Raw genomic sequence first — 14,239 nt, forward strand, 5'->3', positions numbered from 1 at the left:
TAGCGTTTTGTAAATCCCATTGAGTTCTGTCGGAATAGTCAATATTCCCCTGCCACCGGAAACGGAAATGGGGCCTGTTTACACAGTTGTAGTCTTTTCGCTTCACTCTGTGTACTCCGACGTCGAGAATCAAGAATCCACCTTTCGTATTCCATTTTCAGAGTTTTTTAAAGTGTTTAACAGAGACGTTAGCACCTCGATGACAACTAAACAAATACCATTAAAACAATAAAGCATCAATAATCTAAAACAAATATAAAATAAAACATTTATAGAGAGCAGGCAGTTTTCAAAATATAGGTTTGAGGTGGCTTTTAAACGGGGAGAGTGATCATGCGGTTTTCAGGAGGCGCTTGATTCCACAGCTGAGGTTGCAGAACAGGAAAAAGCTCTGCCACACACGGTCTTGACCTACAAATTGAAGTGGATGACCAGACAGAGTGAGTGGGGATGTGAATATGAAAAATTAATAAGGCAGGGCATAGTTATGGAAAGGCCTTGAAAGTAAGGATGATAACTTATATTAGATCCTTTATTGGATGGGAAGTCATCATAGCTGTTTTTGAATAGTTATAATATGCTTAAAGGGGAAGGTGCAGGTGATGATAATGGCAACATGATTCTGAACCAACTGAAGTTTACTGATGTTTTTTGTTGGAGGGAGTTATAATAGTCAAGATGGGACATAACTAGGACAGCGGTGCTGGAAACTAAAGGAAGGACAAAGGCGGTTTGTAGAGTGAAGGTGGAAATACTGTAGAGAGGGTGAATAATGTTGTTTATGTGGGACTTAAAGGAACGGGGCTCTTAAAGATGCCACTGAGACATTTTACCCGGAGAGAAAGGGAGATTGAGGAACTGTCAATAGTTCAAGAAAAGATATTGGATGTAGAGATAGTTGAAATTCTACCAATTATGAGAATTTAATTCAAGAAAGTTTGCAGGGAACCAAAAGGTAATTGCAGAAAGGCAAGAATAGCTGTGAGTATGGAGTAATGTGGTAGATGTCATCGCATAGCAGTGAATCTTGATATTAAAGTGGTAAAGGATGAAGCAGAGAGGGAGGAGATAATAATTTTTTAAAAAGTGGGCCAAGTAGAGATCCCTGAGGGACGCCGGAAGTAACAGTTTAAAAAATGTTAATTGTATATGTTTTTTTTCTTCCAATTCCTGAATTTTAAAAATTAATAGAACTTTTAAAACTACAGTACAGCAGTCTTTTGTTGTAACACTGTATGTCAATATTTAAGATTTGCACAAATATGCACCAATACAAGTTTGATTTATAAACCTAATCCTAAAATATGGGTATAAATACTTTGCTTTAGACCTCATTTTGGTCTAATTCAATTTATTTGGTATTTAACTTCTTTTTTCAATCTTATTTGAAAAATTGCAGTAATGAAAGTAAAATATTTATCACATTTCCTGCTGACGTTTGTCTTTATGTGAATTTAAACTTTGGAATGGCTGTTTTAGATATGTCAGTAAATATTCATTTCAGGCTTGTTCTGACTGATCTGGAAAAACAAAGGATCTTCTAATGTTTGACTTTATCTGTGTATGCAGATATGCAGCAGCGGTGCAGGACGGCTCTCAGTACTTTGTCCTCCTAATCATCACAGATGGTGTCATTTCAGACATGGCCCAGACCAAAGAAGCCATCGTAAATGTAAGAAGTCAAGACAATTCTTTGTTCTTTTGTTAACCATATGAGTCTAAACCAAAATAAAGGGGATTCATTTATATTTTCTTAAAGAACACTTGAATAAATGGGGCAAATATAAAGAGTAGACGCCTCATGGGCCGCTATTACCTATTGGTGCTGTCCAGCCGTAGGGGTGCAATCCTGAAAAGGGTGGCTTGCTTCACTCAGTTTAACTGTATTTGGCAGCACAGTAAATCAACTATAACTCGCTGAATACTAAATCTATACTAAAAATGATAGAAAAGTGATTACCATTGCATTATGGGAAAGTTGTGGCCTAGTGGTTAGAGCATTGTGCTTGTGCTCTGAGAAGGTTGCAAGTACCCGGTTTGATCCCCACAGCCTCCACTCTGGGTTCCTGAGCAAAACCCTTAACCCCTGATTGCTCCTTGGGCGCCACACAATGGCAGCACACTTCCCGAGGGGGTGGGTTAAATGCAGAGAGTGAATTTCCCCATTGTGGGACAATAAAGGGATTTTACATTACATTACATTTACATAAACATGTATAAGCTGTATACATAAGCACAAAGAACTAAACCTGTTGTAGTGATTAATTATATCTATCCAGTCATACAGTAGATATATAGGTTGGGTATATGGGTAAACACCTTCACCATTTATAATATATAAATACTACTGTCATTAGAAGACATTTTTTAAGTGGACATAAATGCATTAGTATTTTAATTTAAAAAGAATCAAAAAAGTGTTGTTTCTTTTTTTTAAAGTTATCAATGAGTAGTCCATTAACTTGATTAAAAACATGCAGCACAGTGCTGAGGCATCCTACAATGTTTTATTTAGTTTTTAGCTCCAAGATGATGGCTGTTATTCATATGCTGCAGCCGTCAATGTAGCGTCTACTTTTTATTAAGTCTAGACACAATGTATATGTGGATAATTTGCTGGAAAAAAATGTTATTTGATCAAACATGACAGGATAAACTGACAGCTAAAGCTTTATACTATATTTTTATGAACTATTATCATTTACAAAAAAGGTTGAGAGAAAAAGATGTAAATTATTCTATAAAAATGTGTCATTAGTCCAATACTTTTAATTCATGCTAAATAACTGGACATGCCTATTATAGAAAGAGTTACTTTAGCTTTTGTGGCTCTTTATAATATGAATAATATTACTTTACTAGATTGAGATTAGATCAACCAATACCTTTTTTTTTTAGGTTGATGCCAATGCTGATTATTTTGACACCAGTCTAACCAATCCCCTGATATGTACTTCCAATATTTTTACAGCCAATATTGCTGTTTCATCATCCAATTACATGACAACAGTGACAGAATGATAGCAAATATAAGACAAATTCCAATGTTAACAGAAAACAATGATTTAGTAACAAACAAAATATTAACTACAAAAAGCACTTGGAGAAGACAGACCTCCACCAAAGAGCAAATTTTTCCCGTTGTGACTTTTTTTTATAGCAAAAACTCACACGATTTGGATCTAAATGTTCTGCTCTTACCTTTATTCGCTCTGCACTCTTCTTTCTTGTTTTATCAGTAGATCGACACCTCCAGCGAAGCATGGCTCACCTGCAATGTAATGCTTTTGGACTTGGAGTCCCAAGCTGCTAATAGTCACTGCTGCCACCCTCTGGTTTATAGGGGCTTGTTCCACCAAAGAATCCTTTTAAAAATTCAAGCATCCGGATCATGATCTGGATCATCACCAAAATTTAAGGGATTGTTCCTCGACTGAGGTGCACCTTTGGTAAAAATGCTATTGAAATGTATTCTTAACTTTTCAAGTGATCCTGTATACAGAAGGACAAAAAAACACAGAATCTTGACTAAAGACTTGGTGGAGGCAACAATTGATGGGTAATGAGGGGGGCAGCAATGCATGCGCTTCATGTGATCTCAAGGCTTTGCTGCTGAATGCACTAACTAAACTAATGCATGCATGTATTGGCTGGTACCCATACAAGGAAAAATATCGGCCAAAAATATCAGCTGGACGATGTATGTCTGATTGTGATATGAAGGTTTTTAAACCTCTGAGCTTTAAAATCTTGGGCACAATCATTCAGATGGATTAATCAGTTGGAGGGGAACAAAAACTGCTGAACATCTTATTTCCAAGCAAAAGATGGCTGTCATAAATAATGTATATAAGATAAGATATTATATAAGATATAAAATAAATAATATATGTAATAAATGGAAATTCAATATTCTATATTTTACTACATTTTCCAGGTCCTTTGAAACTTTGAAATCAACTAATATTGTTTAGACAGTATATATTGTGCATCCTTTATGTAAAAAATCTAATTGCTATTGAAAACTCTCATTTTCCAATGTTCTCTTAAGAAAGAGTACACATTTGTTAGTTCAATTAGGGTGCTACCAAAATAGAATAGGAATGATAGCAGTAGTGTAAACCTTAAAAAAGTATCTTTTAAAAAACAGAAGTAGAAGAAAAAGGCTAGCTTGTAAAACACTTAATGTAACACTTAATATGTTTTACATTTTTGACCTTTTTATTCTTCTTGTTTTTTGTTTTCTCTTTTTTGTAGTTCTATTTGTTTCAGCTTAAAAGTGAAATACTGCTAATGTAGAGCTAAGTATATACGGTTTTTAAGGTCATTTTTATTTGATCCTTCCAAAAACAGTTAAAAACAAACCATTGAACTTTATTTTCCAAGTTTGAAGACGTTTCACTTTGCATCCAGAAAGCTCTCTCGATTCATAGTTTCTAGATTAGCGTTGAGCTCTCGGCTTTATAGAGTAGCCCAATTATGGCTTTGAAAACATGCAAATGGAACCATAGACAGGTCCACTCCTTTGTAAAGAGAGTCATTAGGGTCGTTGTTGGCCTGGCTTAACAGGCACAATGTTTTGACTACCTGCATGGCGATGAAGAGTGAAGTGATAGTGGGAAGGAATAAATGCTATCGCAGAGTAATACGTTTTTGAGAGCTTAAACTTGAGTCCTCCCCTCTGTTTTTGATTGATTTTTCTCTCTTAACGTAAATGGCCTCCTTCACACCCTTTTCAAACCACTTTTTTTTTAATTTGATCATTCTTATCTGTACTTAGGATGGAATATGTCTTTTGGCCAAAAAAGAAAAAAATATCCTTAAATTTATGTTAACATCACAGGTTAATGTGTCTAAATTGATGCAGGCAACAGGTCATAACAAAACCCTAATTAAACATCATTTGTTCTAAAATGTTTGTCTGTTGATAGAAAATAAGGACCTGAATGTAAGATTATCGTTAATTTTTTATATTTACTTTAAAATACACTGCAGCCTACGTTCATTCCTAACAGTGTTTGTCTTAATATGAAGGAAACTTTTACATTTTATCACTATTTGAAAATGTTTACTCACTAAGAGAGCAAGAATACCAAACTGACATTTAAAAGCAAAGAGAAAAACAGGTAACTCACGGATAGAAAAAGCTAAAACTGATTATTAGCTTTGGATTCCAACATTCCTTAGTTTTGTATTATTTTCAAATCATTCCAGACAAGACAGAGGCTCTGCCACATAAACAGTTGTTCTGCAATATGCAGAGAAAAAGCCCTAAAGCAGTGGCTTTATTTAACAGTGCAAAAAGTTTTAAAAGCAATAGAGTTGGTTTATTACCTTCTTACCAAACAAAATATGTTATAGGTGTTGGAAAGTTGCCACTGTCACTATGAATATGGAATAAAAATAAATCTATTCCCCAGGGGCTTTCCTGAACCTGTCATCAGTCTTTTTTCTCTGTCTTTGGGCTGTAAATAGCAGATGTGTGTGCCACTCCTTTCTTTTTCTTTAGTGTCTCCCTCTACCCTCCGCTCTTCCTGCTCCTCCTCAGATCAGCTCCTCCTCAGACCTCGGCTCTTCCTGCTCCTCCTCAGCCAGGCACAGGCACAGAACACCCAGCAGACTGGATTTAAAGGGAATTTGCGACTGTTAATCAAAACATTAGAACAGCCACACCTTCCTTTTAAGATCTTGCCTGCTGCTCTGTCTCACAACCTCCAGCCCTGTGGAGTCCTGATGCTTCCTGCTTCCACTCTTCTTTTGTTTTGTTTTTTCCTGTCCGCTTCTCCTGGATGACAGAAAACATGTTACTGAGGGTATATGTGTGTTTTCCTTAAACTATATAATGCCTGATATCATGTTTCTAAAAACAGCAGAGAAACAGGTTAAGGAAATAAAAAGTGCTCCATTCTTCTTAACCATCTCAGGCCTTCAGTGTTTTGAGATTTGAGCATGAGGGTGTTTTATTAGTGCTTATAGAGAGAAAATTAACACTTTCAGGCTCTATCTTTATTCACATCTAGGTTTTCTTTCCATCCTAATGTTCTTTATAATTGTGAAATCATAGGATCCATTTATTCAGTGGGGGTTTGTTGGCTCGGCATTTGATCAGAGCCAGATCAGAAATCAGAATTTTACACATACGCTTTCTATTTTTTTACTTTCTTATCTTCACTGTTATTTTTCTATTGTTGTTTCATCTCTCTTATTATTAGGATTTGTCAATTGCGCATCACTTCAGAAACCTTTAACTTTATTGCCATTGTGATGGGAAAATAATTACATATCATTTGCAAAGAATACAGTCTGTTCTATGATTAAAGGTATAGTGGAGGATGTTCTTTTTCCAGGCGGATCATCAAAAAAAGTGGTTCTCCTAATTGTCAATCATTCTGGTGAAATGTCAGGCCGTCCTACGTGCTTGTCCCCATTTTCACTTACCGGTGGTAAGTATGACATAGTGGAAAAATTGCAAATCTTCATTCGGAAAGTACAGTAAGCTTGTATGAGCGATGCAAACAGCAACTTTTAAACAACACGTGCACGAGGAGAAATTGGGCACATGTATGCTCTTGTGTGTAATAAGTGCTCGCTCTTGGGAACGGGTACAGGGTAATGCTTGGGCCTTTTCAAACATTTGCAAAAATCCTCCATTATACCTTTAAGTTAACCCTGTAACACCAAGGGTAATATAAGTGACACATGAGTTTTTGAGACCTCTTACATCATCAGTGTGATTTTTTTTTTTAAATACCTGATCTATAGAATACCTAGATCTAAAACTGTCCATAAAAACACATGTGCACAAGTCTGAATTTGTAAGTGCAAGTCAAAAAACAAGCAGAACTTAAAGGTTTGTATATTTCTCCTTGATATCAAGTCCTTCATATGTTCTGACTGTTACAGCACGAGTTTAGAAGTTACAACTTTGCAAAACCACAAACATACAACGTAGGAATCTCTTATTAACCAGAAAAAATATATTTCAAAGTAGAAATTACAAATTTGTACATTTAGTAGTATGAATGAATAATGTACAAGCATTAACCATAAATGGATCACAAATGTACAATTATGTATCATCATTTTAGGAATTGAAAACACATTTACATTTTAGTAGGAATCACAAATTTACAAGTATGAATAGCACATTTAGGAGTATAAATCACAAATTTAAGAGTACAGATCACAATATTACAAGTGACAATCTACAACCCCTGGTGAAGCTGTTACACTCCTTACCAGCCATACCTATAAAGATTCTTCACCAACCAGCATTACACAAGAAGAAGAAGAAAACAGAGTGAATGTTTTAACTTTGTGATTGTTTATACTCATCCACTCTATTTTTACTCAATTGTAACTTCTAATTTTTTGTATCTTACCGATAAAACATTAAATGTCACATGCTTGTAGGAGCGGACAAGGAGGAACAAATCAAAATCTTACATTTGTTAGCCTTTATTTACTTACATTTCCAAATTCTGCCACCTATACATACATTTTGATTGACAGTTATCTTACCCCATAAAATGCATTGTTAGATGCACAGAAACAGCTTATGTGCTGAAAAGGATCGAAGTTGCAACGACAATGTGCAAATAGGTATATTTTCTTATTTGTCAAAATGTTCAACAGTAAGTTAAAAAAATTCTTTATGATTTTAGTATTATTTTGCTGTTCAGGCATTATGGTGTTGAAGTATAATGTATTCTTTATTTTGTAACTTTGAAACTACAAAGTTATAATTTTTTTCTGATTTTATGTAATACACAAACTAAATTATGTTGTTAAAAATTTAACTTTTTTTGATATTTTTCATAAAATTCAAATTTTAAATTATGGTTTGCATTTGAGCATATAAAATCCATTTCCCAAAACCATGATTTCCTTGCAGGACTCTGCATATTTTTTTAGCTCCACCCATCTTCTTTTCCATTTTGCTGAGCTTACCTTGCCAACTCATAAACTTTGCAGCTATATTTATCAACTTTTCCCACCATTGGCTGACTATGTAAAGAATAATAGCAAAATACTGACTGACATTTTTAATACTGTTGGTGTCTTTGACTACGCATGAAAGCACAAATCTTTCTGCTGAGCAACGAGTGCTGCAATGAGCCCCTCCCACTTCCCAAGCACTGACAGGTCGTCATAGTTGCCCCATGCGGCTGCAGCAAATCCCGCCTGCAGTCAGAGCAGAGAGGAGACCAACTCCTCTCCGTGTGTCACATTACAAATGAATCACTTTTGCACAAAGCTGGCACTGGTACTGCCCTGGGTAACAAAGATTTAAATAAAAAACAAACACGAATCCCTGAATTTGCCTTAAGAGGATTTTATGAGGTGATTTTAATGGGTTACTCTGGATTTTGTTGAGAGAAAACAGAAAGAAGGGGGGCTAATGGACAAATGGACAACTTTTATATTACTTTATTTATACAAAATCCAGCTTTAAATTAACCCACTTCTTAGCCATGATTATCTGTTGAGTAAAATCCCAACAAATGTTATTTAGGTCTGGGGCTGAAATGGGACAATATGTCATGTTGGTTGGTCACAAAGTAGGAAAAAAAATTCAAGGGCAACAAATAAAAAAGGACGAGAACAAACATTAAAGGGGTCATATAATGATTCTATAGAGTATTTGGTGCTGGTCCTTAAGGTCTCTGATTAGGGTGTGTAACATTGGTTGGGCTGAAAATGGCATATTTGCTGTTCTCTGAGCCCTAATGCAGCCTGGTTAAAAGCCCTAGAATGAAACCACAGCTTTTCTTCCTTTTATGGTTTGATCATGAATATTTAGATGAGCTGTGTGCTGATTGGTTGGTTTAGAACGAGTGAAGCTGCAGAGAAAAGATGCATCATAGCAACAAGTACTCACTCACTGAAACATCAAATTTGTTGATTATGGTAGGGTGACTTTGAATTGAGAAAGCTTCCTGGAGGGGAAGCGAAACGTCTTCAGACCTTGGAAACCAAGTCCAGTGGTTTGTTTTATAAACTTTTATGGAAGAGGGTGACCAGACATCCTCCTTTTCCTGGACATGTCAAGGGGACATGTTCACTGACTCCCTGCCCCCGTCCGCCGGGGACAGGAAGCCAGCGGGGGACGGAGCGACCGAACCCGACCCGTTGACAGTAGCCTGGACATCGGTGGCCCCGTGCTTCCCCCCACCTGCCCCAGCCCCCCTCCTCCAGCTGAGGACGGGCGGCTCATGACTTTTTGCTGAGGTCCGGTCCAGTCAGTGACCCAGCAGTCGACACTGCATAGCCCCCTGTCCCTTGGGCCAGAGAAGCAGTAGGCTGGTCTGTATGTCAATTTCTGGGGGTTACAAAAAGTACAGGCCAGAACCATATAAGGCAACATCCTCGAATTGACGTCAATTCGGGGCTTCGTTTGAATTCGCCCGTTTTATGGTGTAAGTTTAGAATTGTGAGAATGGCAGAGAAAGGAGTTGATGGGGTTTGAACTTCTCTCTATGTCCATTTCACCCATTTCATAGTTCCATCTGCCATCTATGACAACGTAAACTTGGTTTGGCATTCTATGACCCCTTTAATGTACAAGTTAATGCTGCCTGCATATATCCTGCAGGGACACACATAAAAACACAAGACAAATAGCTTAATGTGTGATGTTTTCATCATAAAGTTCATTATTTTAAGTAAAATTAAGTTTCCCACGATTCCTGACAAAAAATTTAAAATCTATTACAATCACAGTTTTTTTATATGGTGAGTGCAATAAAAATGGGTTTTATAGAAAATATGGAGAAATGCTGTGAAAATATTTGTTATTAAACTTTTTCCTGAAATATTCCTATTTACCCAACATTGTCGCACCTTTTATAAACTACAGCACAACATTTACACTTGCTTAATACACAGCTAGACAGAAGCTCATTTCTTGTCGGACAAAGGTTAGATTTTAAAATGATGAACCAATCATTGCGTCGTCACCACCGATGCAGAATGCCTTTGCATTACATTTAAAATTTATTCTTGCTGTAAAACACTACCCTTGAAATTATACAGTGCTTTTTAAACAGTAATAGGCCACAACAACTACTCATTCAGATTGCCACTGCTTCAGTTTTTTTAATATTGCCTAGCAACAAGTGCTGCTTTCACCCACTTTTTGTACCAATATTATCAATAAAACCTGATCAAACAAAGCTCAATATGAGTAACATTGATAGCTAATTTAAATCCAAGCACCTGTACAAAAAGTTTAAAAATGGTGTGATATTTTAGATCACCTAAATTTTACAATTTATTAGAGATAAGATTATATTTTCAACATGAAATGTTGTGTATTTTGTTATTGTCAAAACAGCTTAGTGGTTTACCAGAACAGCTTCATATGGACATAAATATTAGAGATATAAATAATATGAGTAACATACAATTGGAAATATTTTGTTCCCCCAAGTTTATCCCTTTCAAGGAGACTTAAAACCTTTCTAGGTATGTCAGTAGGTTGTGTTTCTCTGTAAATAGCTCCTTCATAGATCTTACACATTTTTTTTATTTTTGTTTGTTTAGCAAATCACAATTTTTAATGTGTATGTTTCCCTTCACAATGATTTCATACTAAAAGATAATATGTTCGCTAAATTAGCTTCCTAGTTGTCAATACATTTTACACCCATAGAAAAATATTGTAAAGCAGGAAAACATTGTAAATATTCACTTAGTGAGTTCTGAGTGAGTGATAAAAAAACAGATTGAATATCCTAGACATAGCTTTGATATTAGCTGTGTATGTTTGGTCTTATATATCGTTACAATTCAATGCATATTAGGTGGTTATTGGGTGGATTAAAATATATTGTGATGGAGAAAGGCAGAAATTTGCAGGAACTCCTGTTGGAACTAATTGTCGCTGACAACATTTTACAAAAAGTAGCTACAAATCTAGGAAATTTACATAAAAAGGAGGATGGCTGGAACTTTTAGTTGAAATATAAAAGACATCTCTTATTTGTAAATCAAATCCAAAACACATAAAAAGAAACACATTAAAATGTTATTGCATCATTTTCTTTTTATTATGCAAAGACAACTTTTACATATAAGCTAACAAAAAAAAAATAAAATAAAAAATCAATCAATAAATCCAGAGCATGAATTAAGATAAAAATAGGGATTGTTGTGCTGGGCAGCAAAACTTTTCACAAAGTTACAATACAAACCGATGTTCCAGTTTGATAGGCTGGATTCCCTGACTCTCTTCCTTCCTGTTCTCCTTCATTAGCTTTCTATACATTGTCTTCTTTCTCTCTCCTTGTCTCTTAAATCTTCATCTTCACCCCTTATGCTAGGGTAATTTTCATCATCTTCTAGGACTGTAAAACGCAAGAATTTGGTAATAAATTCTGTGTCATGAAAAGTGTGACAATGCAATTTATCCCTGTTTATCCCAATACATTTTCCAAGACGGTACAATGCAATTTTAGATATTCTTGTTGCTCTTCTACCGCTGGTGCAGTGCACCTGAATCCACAGCAGGAGGCAGTACCCCTTCTCTCCTCCCTCAAACAATTCTTTTGGATGTCTACTCAAAAAGTGTCGTTGTTTACCAAACCCTTATCTCACTTGACTTAAGATAGAGCTTGGAGTCGATGGGCAGGTGGATGGGAAAGGAGGCTGTGATTACTTGACCTAGCACCTCCCCCCCTTCCCTCGTCTCCTGGCTCATCCATCTGCTGGAATATAAGACCTGTTCAAGTTCACTGTCAAACAATTTTTTTTCCTCCAAGCTAAAATGTCAACCAGCAAGTCAGGGATTTGTGTAGGTAGGCTTTGATTTGGGAGATAAAATCATAATGTTCTCAGGTGAGAAAAACGGTTCATGCGGGTGACTGGCTGTGGTTAGATTGGTTGTGCAGCTATCAAAGCTGCTAAAGTCAAGCAGCTACACTAATGAATCTGCCTATGCGATGAAGTTTCTCTGTTACTGTTAAGTTTATTCTACCATCGAGGGTCTGACAGCTAACATGGTCCTAAGAACTACTGCAAATTATTAAAAAACCTCTACAGACTTTTCTTTATCTTTGCCTTAAAATCGGTTAATTTCAGTTGGCTTGTAAGATGTCAATATACACTGTTAATGTCATCAGATTATATAAACTTAGACAAAGAATTTGAACATACAATCTTTTTTAAGCTGGTTTTACATCTTTTGTACTCTGACTCCTTCGCAGGCTGCCAAGCTTCCTATGTCCATCATCATTGTAGGAGTGGGTCAAGCTGAGTTTGACGGTAAAATTACTTCAGTTTTTATAATAAAAAACATACAGCACAGCAAAGATTTCAAACAGTTTGGACTTCTAGACACAACCAGAAACTTTAATGTTTTTTGTTAGGATTGTTGGTCAGATTGAGATAAAGTAGTGCGTAACTGTGAGTGGAAGAAAGGAACAATTCCCACAGCATGATACGGCCGTTACAGTAACATGGTTGGGAATTGATGTGCAGTGTTAAGGTTTTGCCACTCATGGGATGCTCCAGAGCACTTCCTTCCATGTGTTTACATGCCGCTGGGTAAAATGAAAGCATAGTTTTTCTAATAGCTGTGTTTAATTTGTGGACTTGTTTTTGAAACTTTGTTATATCATATAAACCCGATTTGTTTTTTCACGTGAGCTTTGGATCTCTACGGCTGTTCCAGAGTTACCATAAGTTTGAGGCATGCCACTTATTGAGTAATGTTTTATTTTATATATATATATATATATATATATATATATATATATATATCTGTGGCGCATTTAATTTGTATATAATGCTAAAATATACTTTATTCATTTAGAAAGCATAAATGAATAAATACGTGTGTATTTCATATCTGTTTTTTCGTCAGTGATTCATTTAGAAAACAGAAAACAGTTAATTTTCCTTTTGCCAGTGTCAGTGTAAACTGACCCTGAACAGCCTATCAGCCTATACCAACCCTCAGAGAACTCTGGTCATCCCTATGTAATTTTCTGTCTCTATTCCCTTAAGTTTAGTTTCTTACTTATTTATTATGTTCTGTTCTAGTTTTTACTGTATATTTTATTATTTATAGGTCAGTATTAGTTTATCCCGCTTGTCTTGTAGTTTTCTTTGGGTCTATTTGAGTTCTGTTTGTGTTTAAATACCTCAGCCCCCCTGCTCAGCACTTTCCTCTCCCAGCTATTCAATAGTCCCTGATTAATTCACACACATCTAATGTATTTCTCAACTCCTATCCCAGTAAAAAAACTATTTCATGTTTTTTTTTTGTAGCTGTTCTGATTATTCTGTTTCCCTTGTTCTGATGCTGAAGGTTTGCTGTGTTATGATTATACAACATTCACAGTTGCATTTTGATCTTACTCACAACATGCAAAACATGATAGTGAGAAAAGTTTAAAAAAATGCACATTCAGAAAAGTATTAACACAAGTTGTATTAATAAGCTATTAACATAAAAAAAAAAATAAAGTTTGTGAAATGAGCAGATATTGCGTTTGACAGGTCTTTCTGGGGCCAGAGATGTTTCAGAAGTTTAGCTTTGCAGCTTAGATGTGTGGGCTGCATGGATGTCTCAAGAGAAAGAAGAAAGGATAAGAAGCAGGACTTTTCCCCTCTCAGCCTTCTTTTATCTAACACTGACTCTCTGTCACAGAGCAGCTCTGCTCTCACTTTGTTAAAGGTTGTGGAGGTGAAATATTTAAGAGTCCGCAAAAAATATAAAGTAACACCCAAGTGTCTTTGAAATACTTCAGTGTTACTTCTAGAGCTGCATTTGACGGAACAGAATTACTTGCATATGAGGCTGTATGTTATTTTTCATAAGAATAATTTTGCTCAGAATCACTTGAAATGATCAAAAGATACAGTAGCAGCCATTCAAAATGGCCGTCCCCAGTCAAAACCCAGCTGAATCGCAGCAATATCCCCTTCAACTTCCAGCTACTGTCCTTCTTCTGGGCGTGCATATTTTTTGACTCAACCCTTTCACTGAATTACAGGGTCTGACCATGATATGACGCTTCTCTTTGGATCTTAATGTCCAAAAATGATGATAGAATGAATATTTTTATTACTATGTTTAAAATTATTAATATGTTTAAAAAGGAATTGTAGGGGCCCTGCCAAGGGCCCATCAAGGAAAGTAGGGAAATTTTAAACGGGTTCTACTGTCTATTTAGATATATATATATCTAAATCTATATATCTATATATCTATATATCTATATATCTATATATC

At 35.8% G+C, this 14,239-nt stretch overlaps 1 protein-coding gene across 3 annotated transcripts in view; it reads left to right on the forward strand.

Moving 5' to 3' along the window:
- LOC107101079 (copine-8) overlaps positions 1 to 14,239 on the forward strand; it is a 201,598-nt gene that overhangs the window by 176,719 nt on the left and 10,640 nt on the right. For all 3 annotated transcript variants that reach the window (XM_015399834.1, XM_015399835.1, XM_015399837.1), the window contains 2 exons: positions 1,570 to 1,672; positions 12,207 to 12,264. In XM_015399834.1, the coding sequence (XP_015255320.1) occupies positions 1,570 to 1,672; positions 12,207 to 12,264 (161 nt within the window). The remainder of the gene's footprint in view (positions 1 to 1,569; positions 1,673 to 12,206; positions 12,265 to 14,239) is intronic.

Source organism: Cyprinodon variegatus, unplaced genomic scaffold (assembly GCF_000732505.1).
Source record: "Cyprinodon variegatus isolate N-32 unplaced genomic scaffold, C_variegatus-1.0 Scaffold1051, whole genome shotgun sequence".
Lineage (NCBI taxonomy): Eukaryota > Metazoa > Chordata > Actinopteri > Cyprinodontiformes > Cyprinodontidae > Cyprinodon > Cyprinodon variegatus.